General features: G+C 36.4%; 1 protein-coding gene across 3 annotated transcripts in view; it reads right to left on the bottom strand.

Moving 5' to 3' along the window:
- Positions 1-13245, bottom strand: part of SUSD4 (sushi domain containing 4) — a 100569-nt gene that overhangs the window by 46384 nt on the left and 40940 nt on the right. For 2 of the 3 annotated variants that reach the window (XM_088146271.1, XM_088146282.1), the window contains exons 3-4: positions 6567-6779; positions 821-1000 (exon numbers count right to left, since the gene is read on the bottom strand). In XM_088146271.1, the coding sequence (XP_088002397.1) occupies positions 821-1000; positions 6567-6779 (393 nt within the window). The remainder of the gene's footprint in view (positions 1-820; positions 1001-6566; positions 6780-13245) is intronic. The other variant, XM_088146278.1, reaches the window with a different exon arrangement.

Raw genomic sequence — 13245 nt, 5'->3', positions numbered from 1 at the left:
GAGGAGACCACTATGGAAAAGGCCCTTCTTTGTGCTCCCATCAGATGTACTTCCCTTGATTATGGGACCCACAACATACCCAGCTTCCCTGCTCTAGTGGGCTGGGTAAATGTAATTGGGAAAAACCAGTCTGCAAATAACCAGGCCCCAAGTCATGTAGGGCTTTAAAGATGGCAACCAGAACCTTGAATTGGATCCAGAAGCAAATTGGCAGGCAATGCAGCTCCTGCAAAAGAGGTGACACATGCAGAAATCTGGACTTGCGCAGAATTATGCGGGCCACTGCATTTTGAACCAACTGAAGCTTCCGAATACTCTTCAAGGGCAGCCCCATGTAGAGCACATTACAATAGGCTTACAGTTGCAAGAACAATTCTTAACCTGTTCATAATGTGAGAAAGTTTCTATTTGACACCAGAACCAAAGAAAATAGATAAGGTGAACCCCTCTTGATACTGATTTTAAAGTATCCTTGAATGCATAAAATTAATTCTGAATTAAGTCCTGAATTATTTATTTAACTGAAGGAAAGAATTCAAATAGCTTGACATCCTAATTATTTACACCCTGTAAATCTAAAAAGAAATGAAAAACACCAAACATTTTATTTTATCCCTCAAATTAAACAAACAATAGACTAATCATAGTTAAAATGCATTTTGGCCATTTTAATTGAAAAATATTTCTAATAAAGGTACTACTGTACTAGAAACTATAGCTAATTGCTATGGCTTTAAGCTGTAAGCCTGTCCCCCCTGTCCCATCTGTCACTACTACAAAGTGTAAGATCTATAAAATAAGATGCTCTGATGTACTAAACCTTGGCAAATGGGCAGATTATCCCATGTTCCATCATCTTGACATACTGACACCATGTTGTCTAAATCAGAGTAATGGATCTGGAATCCTTCATGACAGCTGATTATTAATTTATCTCCAGTCCTGTATGTCTTGTTCTGAATCTCTGCATCTTCAACAGCTGGAGCAAGGCAATCTGTAGCTTCATAAAGAAATGTTATATTATTATCTTAAATTTGAAAAGGGTGGCTAATGTAATGCAAAAAGTTTTATACCTATAATTTTCTACACTATGCTACATTTCCTACATTATGTTAGAAGATGTGCAATTAAAAAAAAAGTGATTGATTTCTTATTTTTTAGTCAACCATACTGTATCAGGACCAGTACATGGGTACACTAGTATAAACTTATTATTGTTCATTTCTTCTTCCCCCATAAAAATTGATTAAAGCATTTTATAAAGAAGAAAACAAACCCAACACCTGTCATATAAACTTGCTTACAACAATATAAAAACACCAAACAGAAAAACACAAAGCCCTAAGAATATGTATGTATGTATGTATAAATAAATAGAAATTGAGCCATATGAATGTCAATTGAAACTGACAATCAATTAAAGATCAGTTTAACTGCTGGCAAAAGGATACAGATAAAGGGGAAGTTGACCTAATCTCCACATGTAGGGTGCTACCACTAGAAACAGTTGCTCTTAAACAGCAGTAAGGTTCAAATGAGAGGAAATTACTGCTAAATTAAACAGTAATTCAGGGTCTTAAGCTAGTACCAGTACACTGAACTATGAATAGAGACAAAGTGGCACCTTCACCCCAATCAAAATAACAGCAGAATTCTGCACTAGCTGAAATTTCCTGGTAATTATCAAGGACAACACCAACTCAATCTCTTACAGCAGTCCATTGGGAAATTTCTCTTTCTTTCTTTCTTTCTTTCTTTCTTTCTTTCTTTCTTTCTTTCTTTCTGTTCTTTCTTTCTTTCTTTCATTAATTAATTAATTAATTTATGCCTCATGTTTCCTGTAAGTAGCTTGGAGCTAAAATCAGCTTACAGGAGGTCAATTTGTTGTGGTTGCTAGGATGTGCAAAAGATACTAGTGAGTATTTGCTTATAAAAAAAGGTACATGCTAGGAAAAGCCAGACCTTGCTTGTTTCATTTATTTATTTATTTGGCATATTGGTTGCTTCAGTTGTAACCAGCTCTAAGCTCATTTGTATCTATGTTACTCTTTAATACTGTTGTTTTATTCATCTTATATTTTCATAGAAACAGACTCATATTTTTCTATACACGTTGCATGCTTGACATTTCTTATATGAGAGAAAACAAAGAGGCCTCAGTCCATCAGTAACCTGATTTATGAATTTCTTTTATTTATCAATTTGTATGCCACATAGAGTTACTCTAGTGACTGAGGCAATATACAGACTGATAAATAAATAACATAAATAACTGAAATTAATGTTTGACCATTATAGCCATGCAGCCAGTCATATAGACTGAAAATAATTTAATGAAGAAATTTAAATATTTAAAAAAGAATAAAATTGCATTTTAAGGGAATCAATGAGTAATTTGTTCTATAATCTCTCTCTTTTATAAAAGGCCAACTATTAAAAAGAAATTAGTAGCATGCTTTTCATTAAAAAGGATTTGAAGAGATTTCTTTAACTTCTTGCTGAACTATATCTGATTTATCAATTATTAGTTTTTTGTTTCATATTTCTCCATATTACCTTTCTTCAGTGAGCAGATAGTAGATCTTTGTGGAGTAGCCTCCAACAATTTAGGAAAGTTATTTGAGCCAAGATGGGTGGCATACAAGTTTGATTTATAAATAAGTAAGTAACCTGCCCCAAAGCATTCAATATTCTTCTCAGCTCATTAGCAATTATGAACCAGAATCCTTCAAGTTCTGCACGAGGAAGGTTCCCTCCCTCCCTCCCTCCTCCCCCTCTCTTCTCCCCGTCTTTCATATACAGACACAGCCAAAATGATAAGAAAAGATGAATACAAAGCAAAGCAAAGAAACTAGGGTATATCTGTCTGCATCTGGCCAATGACAACATAAAATAGACACATGCATGTTGTATTGTCAGTAGTAAATTTCCTAATCTCAAGACTGATGAATGAGAGATAGTAACAGCAAGCAAAAATATAATTGATTTAGGGTTTTTTTTTAACCCAGAAAATAATACATTTATAGAAACAACTCGGTCTGCAAGTATGGGAGTATGCTTTTAAATTCTGGCCAAAGCTACTCTTGTATCTATAATTTTACAATACCATTTCCAAGCCTCCTTGGAAAGTAAACTTTTAGTTCATGGGTTTGCCCCAGAGTTTGTGCCACAATGGGGTTAGAGAGTGTGTATAGAATAATGATTTGCAAAAAGTATTCCACATATTACAAATGCTCACACATTACAACCTTGGCAGCACCAAGGAATAGGTACGATGCAGTTCATTACCTCTTCAACTTCACCAGAAAAAAGCATTCACTGTGGCCTGTCTAAACTCCCTCCTCTCTGCCTTGCTTGAAGGCAGAGCCTTCAGATCCTCTTTTTACAGCATTTGTATTCATGTGGTGTAGGAAAGACAGAAACAGTGGCTCACATGCAAGTGTCTGTGCTATAAGGATTCTTTTCAAAAACAAGTTGCCCTCCTTTAGCTGGTATGCCTGGCAAGCCTGAAAACTGTTATGCATGTTGTCTCCTATCTGACCACTTTCTAGAAAGGCCATTGGCCATTGGCTGGTGTGGGTCTTCCAGGCTGTGTGGCCGTGTTCTGGAAGTTTTGTTTCCTAACGTTTCGCCAGCACCTGTGACCGGCATCTTCAGAGAACAGGAGCACAGACAGGGCAGTTCTCTCTGTGCCCAGGATGATATGACCCTTTTGTGGGTATTTATAGAGATCTGGGGGGGGGGGGGGATTCCGGCCGTGAAAGCCTTCGACAATCCATTGGCCATTGCCAAATTCTGTGCCAGGGCCTGCAGAATTCACCAGACAATACTTATGTTGATAAAAATTAGGATGCTTACTCCATGTTTTTATTAAAAATCAATGTTTGCTTTGATCAATTATTGCAATAGTAAATTTGATTTGATAGAAACAGCAGTTGATTATAAAAGCTAAAACACAGTAAAAATCAATAAACTTAACTAAATGCTTCCTTAAGGAGCAGCTTTTCACACCATTTAAGAAAGAATTACAGATGGATCACGCAAAGTTGATACATCTATCTAACTGGTGTTAAAACCTATGACTATATGCTGCTTCAAGTAGCTAGGAGATCTAAAGCAGTACTCTTAATGATGACCAGAGCATGTGGGAAGGTTGCTATTTAAGAGATTAATTCTTAAAATATTCAGGTCCTGATCCCCGTAATGCTTTCAAAACCAAACAGCAGCAGTTTGAATTGAGCTGGAAACAAATTTAGTGTAATTGTTAAAATAGATAAAATATGGTCATCCAGTCTTTTGCATCAAATATCAGATTCTTTTCAAGATAAATCCCATATAAAGTGGGATACAATAATCAAATCTGGAAGGAGCTATTTAAAGCTGAGTAACTGTGCAAGGTGTGCCTTTTTCAGGATAGCAACAAGTGGGAAACCAGGTAAAGGTGGAAAAGAGAAAGAATATCAGAACAAAGAGGATCCTGAACTACAAATCTGTTATTTTAGGAATGTAACTCTTCAAAACAAACTGAATACTGACTTAAGTAACTCACCTAACCAACAGTATTTCCATTCTGTCTATATACTTCTGTTCTCTCTCTGAGGTCAGATGAAGTGAAAGAAAGAGCTGGTATCATCTGAATACTATTGATATCAGAGCCCAAATTCCCAAAGACTTCATCCAGCAATTTCATGCAGATGATGAACATATGGAACTTTGTGGAACATCTTAGGATGTTGATTAAGAGAAAACAGTCCCCCCACTCCCCACCCCAGAAGCCTTGTCTATCAGGAATGAATGGAATAGCTTACACAGTACCATCAGCCACCACCCCAGAAATATACAATAGTTGAGGGTACAGAATGCAACTAAAATATTCAGCAAAATCAACAGGGTTCCATTCTTCCAGCTATTTCCAAAGACAAGTCATACTCCAGAAGTACTAAGGCAATTTCTGTGTTAAAACCAGAGCAGAAAAGGATCTAGGCAATCAGTTTTATCCTAAATCTCCAACAAAATATTTGCTCTTGCTTTCTCTTTTGCTAAAAAGAACAAAAATGTACATGGTCCAGCCTGCTTCTAAATACCTGTTTGCTAAAGGATAACCCAGTAGTGGCATCATCATGTTTAAATGATGGTCCATTTCCTGGCAAGGCTGAACCAGGAAATACAGACATTACAGATAAAATTGGGATAGATTCTAGAGGTGAAAGAATACGAAATGGAAATGCATAAAAATGAAGCAGCTTGCAACACCCATTTTAGAAATAATCTTGCACAACTTTTTGTGGCAAATTCGCATATAAAATCTGCTTAATAATTTTATTAAAATATGTAAAATACATAATTTGCTTATGTGTAAACAGATAATGCTTCATTTTCCTTAATATGGTTGATGCTGAAAAGTTTTGGTTCATGATATATCTAGGTTAATTGTTAGAACTAAAATATTACATAATACAGATGAAGTAGTACTATTTTTTTTCTAAATCAGTTTGCGTCTGGTGGGGTCAAGATGCACATTCACTCAGAATATGATTTGCCAAAAGCAAATTCATTCCCTTCTAGGCTTCCCCCATACCTGAAAGACATGCTCAGCTAGTATTAATGGTCACAACTCTACTCACAGATCATGATCTGAGCTTCCTTAGACTACACTGAAAAATAATTAATCAGCAGGACTGTACCCTGAACATTTTCAACAGTTTTTTCTACGTGCAAATAAACACAATCTTATTTTTTCATATTCTTAATTATAGCAATATCACTGAATAGATACCCAGCAAGTCAATACAGAATATATTGTTTAATAAATGTTGAAAATTTCACTTGTACAATGACTTACATTAACAACATACTGATAATTTGTTTAACTCTACTCCTCTCAAAGATTCCCTAATCAAAAATGCACATAAGAAATAATTACACAGAAAAGAAAACAAATTTTTACACCCACAGATGTGTTCCTAACATAGAAGTAAATTATAAAATGCAATAACAAAACAATTTTATCCACCATTCTTTTTCACTTCCAGATGAATTTACAACATTCTAGCAACATATAACTGATTTAATATTCTGATTAACATCTACCCTTATTAGTATAAATTAATCATGCTGCCTTTAAAATAGAACTTTAAAGTTATATAAATAACATCGAAGAATACTTAAATACTGAATTTGTATCTGTTTTATTGGGGTGCACCACCTGCATCTTTCATCAACAATTTTCCCATTATAGAGATATAAAATGTATCACATTTGTCAGCACACAGAAATATTTTTAAAAGAGCCTGTTTAGGAGTAGCAGTTTCTGTGTGTGGAGGAAGCATTTAGGGAATTCTAATTTCTAGTGGTCAAAATGGAAAGGAAATGCATGTTTTTGCTTCGACACAGTGATGCCACCTCTTCCTCCCCCTCTTTATTTGTGAATATGCAATAGTAAAATAATTTTAAAAAAAAAATCTTCATAGAAATAATAGCACAATCTCATAAACTGGAACCACAGACACAGTACAAATGTGGAGTTTTTTTACAAATACAATTTGCTAACAGTAAGTTAGACTTACCTTCTTGTAGGCACACGGGTTTATCATTTGGCTTCCAGCTTAGGGAGCCATTAAAATGTCTCTCACAAAGCTTTTTGAATGGACCCTTAAGCCTGTATCCTTCTTGGCAATGAAACCGGACAACTGAACTTTCAAAGAAAACACCTGTGCTCGGCATTTTATATCCATATTCAGGGAATCCAGGATCAGAACAAGCATGGAGTTCATCAAAACCTATATCAACAAGGATGTAAAATAGTTATGTTCAGTCAGACAGTTATACACTATTCTTCCTTATCTCTAATATCTGCCACACTCAGCTGGGATACAGATTCCAAAGGTAATTTGTATGATTATTTCAGAAACTAATAGGTAGAACCTGTAACAAGATGTTTAGTTGATTTCTATGCATGTGCTTAGTTTGCATTTTGTGCAGGTATCGCCTCACTCTGCCATTTTAATTTTGTGTTCAGCGTAACATTTATTTATATGTGTACATCAAACCTTTATAACAGCAAATAGCGCTCAACATTATAAGCATTTTTTTAAATGTGTGCCTCTTAGTCAGTCTTAACTCCTGATGACTTCATGGAAAAGTCCATCCAGTTTCTAGGCAATATTTTTGGAAGTGATTTGCATCACCTTCTTCTTAGGGCTGGGAGCATCTGGCCCCAGATCACCCAACTGGCTTCTACTGTAAAGCAGGAGTATGATTCAGGTGTCCCTGCTCCTAGTCCAGCACCTTAACCACTAGACTAAACTGATCTCCAGCAATAAAATACAAAACAGTAAATCAAAAACTTAGCAAACACAGACAATAAAATCAATAAAACCAGTAAGTTGAACAATGTGCAATGCTTTTTACTCTAACCATGGCAATTTAGTTTATTGTGACAATTTAGCTATTTCTGAGTTGAGCTTGATTCCTGTAAACTTCATGGAGACATCTATTTAGTTTTCTTAACACAGCTAGTTTGCCATTTTCTTCTCCTGGAATGCTTTCTCTGTTTATACCCCAGACAACTTCCCTAGTATTCCCTGGTGGCCTCCCATCCAAACATTAGCCAGGTCTGATTCTGTCAAGCTTTTTGAGATTAGCCAAGGTAAGCTACAACCTGCAATCTAGGTGGACAATCAAAGATCCGTTTTAAAAGGCTTTCCCCCTTAAACTGCTTTTAGCTAGCCTTGAAGGAGAAAAAAATACAACCCCCAAAAGACAAAAGCAAAATGGAAACTACCCTTTCCTCTTATAAAAGCCTATTTGATTCATCCCCAGTGTAAGAAATATAAGTAGGTTTGTTGTTTTTACAGAAACTTAAGAGATAAATGAATATGGAGAATTGTTTATGGCATAATAGTTATAGCTTTGGCCAAGCAGAAACAAAGAAACCTAATTTTACATTCAAGAAAAACTGGGAAAAACAGAAAAAGGGAAGAAGGTAAATGGCTGCAACAGGATGCAGCTAGCTTAACCACAAACTGCAGGTACTTACAGGAACACAGTAGCCTTTAAGATGACACGTAAGTAGAAGTACCAAATATGGACAATTGTAAATAGGGGTAAGGGGGCTTTGGAGTAGAGTAATGGGAGATGTAAACTAAGGCGGGACTTCCGGAAATTGTATTAGGCGTATCGGATAGGTTGTAAACTCCCTAGTACCTGACCAATGGGGAACCGGAGGAGGGCTTTTCGCGTCTGTGATAGGGAATATAAGGAAGACCAATTGCTAAGATCTGGGTCCACCTCATGCTAATGTGTGCGCACCCGTTTTTGCAAAAATGTTAATAAATACTTTGCTGCTTCTGAAGACCTGAGTTGGGTTTTATTGATAACACCAGCATTTGATTTTTTCCAGGCTTCAGTTGTTTCCACCCAATACCTGAATGGACAGGTCATCTAATTTTCTTTTAGCCTTTCAATATCTGGACCTTTTGAAGAGAAATTTCCCTACATACATTATGGTGGTCCAGTCTCAGATTTTATCTGAGTTAATGATTGTACTGTTTCAGCTATATTAGCAGTATGCAAGTCACCCAAGGCCTAATTTTTTTTTAACTTGATTTAATAAAAATCATTGCTCTGATGACTTGTTTATTCATAAACAATATGTGCAAAAATTCACCAAATCACCAAATAATTTGAAAACAATTTGATTCAAAGGGGAGATCTTACCATATTGTGTTTGAATCAAATCTCCACACAGCCCTAGGTTTTACATATATTTCATGCATATTCGTTCAAATGCTATACCTATTCACAACCATCTAGTGATCACAGAGTTAAGGTCATGGGGTACAGTCATGGAAAGCAGGCAAGACATCACTTCCCTACAGTATGAAAAAAAGATATTGGGGAAGTATCTTCCAAACTGAGTCCATTATAGTTGTTAGTTCATTTTCATTGCATGTATAAAATTATTTATTTAGCAATTACATCTTTATGAAACTCGTTAAAATACATATTGTGCTGTTTACAAAGAAACTTAATGCAAAATGAAAACAAACAACATTCCAGAAAATGAGGCTGTGAAACCTGAACACGTGCTGAATACCAAAACAATTTTTTAGCTGGCATAGCAGAAGGACTGTACCAGTGAGAAAGAAAATTCAAAAACTTATCAAATACTTTACAATTTTGATTATGCCTGAAAAGTATCTGCACACTAAGCATAAAAGTTTTGCATTCTGGATACTTATGCATTTATTACTATGTCAGTGTTACTGCACTGATAATACTTTTCAAACAATCTGTATTCCATTGTGCAAATATGAAAACAGAAATAAAGCAAATAATTATTATTCATGTGGAAGACATCTTAAAGAGAACCTTTAATTTCTAAAGGTCACCAAGAGCTAGTGATGTGGGGGCATTTGCCCATGCAGGTAGTCCTTGCTTAACTGCTGTTCATTTAACAACAGTTCGAAGTTACGACGCCTTGGAAAAAGTGCTTTACAACCTGTACTCATACTTATGACCATCGCAAACAGTTGCACCATGCCCCGTGGTCACGTGATCGTGATTTGAGACCTTTTTATGATAGTTGTTAATCGAATCACCACAGTCATTAAGTGAATCACATGGTTATTAAGTGAATTCCGGCAAAAAGCATCCATTGGAACAGCTGGATTTATTTAATGACCACATGATTCGCTTAACAACCACATGATTCGCTTAATGACTGCGATGATTCGCTTAATGACTGTTGTAAAATGGTTGTAGAATTGGGTCTGGTCACATGGTGACTCACTTAATGACTGCCCCACTTAATGACCAATTTTATGGTCCCGATTGTGGTCATTAAGTAATACATGTATTGGAATATATAGCAGAATCTGTCTCTATCTAGCAGGTGATAGATAATGGTACTACAAAGTATAACAGTAGTAGTGCAAAAATATTAATGGCACTGATAGAGTATCACAATCCAGCTCTGCATGTTCATTTTAGCTTTTCTTCACATTTATTACTTGTAATCCAATTTATCTTTTTGCCTATATGACATAAGCTGTATGATTTGCTGTTTAACTCTGTATTGTCACTGTGATCTGTCTGTATATTTGTAAATGCAGCACATCATGGACCACAAAGCTATAACTAAACTGTTTTAAAATAATTTTTATTAAAAGAAGATTTTACAAAGATTTAAAAAACTACAGAAATATAGAAGAGATAGAAACAGATAAAGATTATAATATTTTTAATGAAAAAAGTCCAAATAGAAGCAGCATTGTGAATTAAGCCTTGGATTCAGTTATTCATATGTACAACTGAATTAATACTTCCAAACATTTCAAGAAACAAAATTATGCCTAGCTGCATAATTAATGATTCTATAAATTGTTATATACTATTCAGCAATTCACTAAATTTAGCTACTTAAACAAATGATAAAAATTTACAAAAAATTTTTTACCACAACTCTACAATACTTCTTTCCCAGACTAACATATGAACAGATTGCAATAAATGTCAAGAGTAATTAGTGTATAATAGGTATGTATGCTATTTACCTAGAACTTCCTCAGGAATTTACTAAGTTCTGATGGAAAGAAACAATAATATGCATGCCACTAATAAAAGATAAATGCAACTTAAAAAAATTTTTAAAAGAAAAGGAACATGGCCATAGTATCAACACTACTGTAACTTCAGGGTAATGATTTCAGAAAATAAATTTATCCTTAACATTAACTTGAAGTAGTATAACAGAAGTGAAACTCCAGCTGATTATCTGTCATGTTTCAGAGTAGTCTGGAGATAAAAATTAGCACTACTATCCATTACTGTAGTTTAAATAGTTTTACACTATTCATCCCTTAGAAAATGTAGCAAAGCAGCATTGGAAACAAACCATAAGCTATGAAAGTATGAAATGCTTGGGTGTTTGTTGTCAAAAAAGCAAATTTGTGTTTGTAAAAGAATGTTCCTGAGAGTGGGAACCTAGACTGAGCAAAGATTAGTGAAGCACATTTATAATTTTAACAGGAAAAAAAAAGGTTTATTTAAGGAAATACATGGAAGGGATTGGCAAAGCCGAGCACCATATAGCCACACATATATATATGATACATATACATAAACATACATATATATACATACACACACACACATATATACAGACATACACAAATAAAAATAATAGCCACATGCTATCAGGAGGAAACCCCTTCATGGATCACTGCCTTGTCGTGGCGAAGGGGCTTGCGTAACTCAGTGAAGCCATGAGCTATACCGTGCAGGGCCACCCAAGACGGACAGGTCATGACAGAGAGTTCTGACAAAATGTGGTCCACTGGAGAAGGAAATGGCAACCCACTCCAGTATCCTTGCCAAGAAAACCCCATGGACAATGTTAAAAGGCTAAAAGATATGATGCCGGAAGATGAGCCCCTCAGGTCGGAAGGTGTCCAATATGCTACTGGGGAAGAGCGGAGGGCATTTCCAAGTAGCTCCAGAAAGAGTGAAGCGGCTGGGCCAAAGCCGAAAGGACGTTCAGCTGTGGATGTATCTGGAAGCGAAAAGAAGGTCCGATGCTGTAAAGAACAATATTGTATAGGTACCTGGAATGTAAGATCTATGAACCAAGGCAAGCTGGATGTGGTCAAACATGAGATGACAAGATTGAACGTCGACATCTTGGGAATCAGCGAACTGAAATGGACGGGAATGGGTGAATTTAATTCGGGTGACCATTATATCTACTACTGTGGGCAAGAAACCCTTAGAAGAAATGGAGTTGCACTCATAGTGAATAAGAGAGTGGGAAAGGCAGTAATGGGGTACAACCTCAAAAACGACAGAATGATCTCAGTGCGTATCCAAGGCAAACCATTCAATATCACAGTCATCCAAGTCTATGCCCCAACCACTGATGCTGAAGAAGCTGAAGTTGACCGCTTCTATGAAGACCTACAACACCTTCTAGAACTAGCACCAAAAAGATGTCCTTTTCATCATAGGGGATTGGAATGCTAAAGTAGGAAGTCAAGGAGTAATCGGAATAACAGGCAAATTTGGCCTTGGAGTACAAAATGAAGCAGGGCAAAGGCTAATAGAGTTCTGTCAAGAGAACAAGCTAGTCATAGCAAACACTCTTTTCCAACAACACAAGAGACGACTCTACACATGGACATCACCAGATGGTCAATACCGAAACCAGATTGATTATATACTTTGCAGCCAAAGATGGAGAAGCTCTATACAGACAGCAAAAACAAGACCAGGAGCTGACTGTGGCTCAGATCATGAGCTTCTTACTGCAAAATTTAGGCTTAAATTGAAGAATGTAGGGAAAACCACTAGACCACTCAGGTATGACTTAGATCATATTCCTTGTGAGTACACAGTGAAGGTGATGAATAGATTTAGAGGATTAGATTTGGTAGACAGAGTGCCTGAAGAACTATGGACGGAGGTCCGTAACATTGTACAGGAGGCAGCAACTAAAACCATCCCAAAGAAAAAGAAATGCAAGAAAGCAAAATGGCTGTCTGATGAGGCTTTACAAATAGCTGTGGAAAGAAGGAATGCGAAAAGCAAGGGTGAAAGGGAAAGATATAAGCAGCTGAATGCAGATTTCCAGAGAATAGCAAGGAGAGATAAGAAGGCCTTCTTAAATGAACAATGCAAAGAAATCGAGGAAAACAATAGAATGGGGAAGACTAGAGATCTCTTCAAGAAAATTGGAGATATGAAAGGAACGTTTAGTGCAAAGATGGGCATGATAAAGGACAAAAAAGGCAGGGACCTAACAGAAGCAGAAGAGATTAAGAAGAGGTGGCAAGAATACACAGAAGAACTATACAAGAAAGATCTTAATGTCCCTGATGTCCACGCTGGTGTGATCACTGACCTTGAGCCAGACATCCTAGAGAGTGAAGTCAAGTGGGCCTTAGGAAGCATTGCTAACAACAAAGCTAGTGGAGATGACAGGATTCCAGCTGAGTTATTTAAAATACTAAAAGATGATGGTGTTAAAGTGCTGCACTCAATATGCCAGCAAGTTTGGAAAACGCAACAGTGGCCACGGGATTGGAAAAGGTCAGTTTACGTTCCAATTCCAAAGAAGGGCAACGCCAAAGAATGCTCAAACTATCGCACAATTGCACTCATTTCACATGCTAGCAAGGTTATGCTCAAAATCCTACAAGCTAGGCTTCAGCAATATATGAACCGAGAGCTACCGGATGTACAAGCTGG

The sequence above is a fragment of the Python bivittatus genome, unplaced genomic scaffold (assembly GCF_059951505.1).
Source record: "Python bivittatus isolate LINGU-HERP-01145 unplaced genomic scaffold, Pbiv_v1 ctg000020_np1212, whole genome shotgun sequence".
Taxonomy (NCBI): Eukaryota; Metazoa; Chordata; class Lepidosauria; order Squamata; family Pythonidae; genus Python; species Python bivittatus.
The sequence above is the reverse complement of the archived record's forward strand: the minus strand, read 5'-3'. Positions and strand labels throughout refer to the sequence as shown.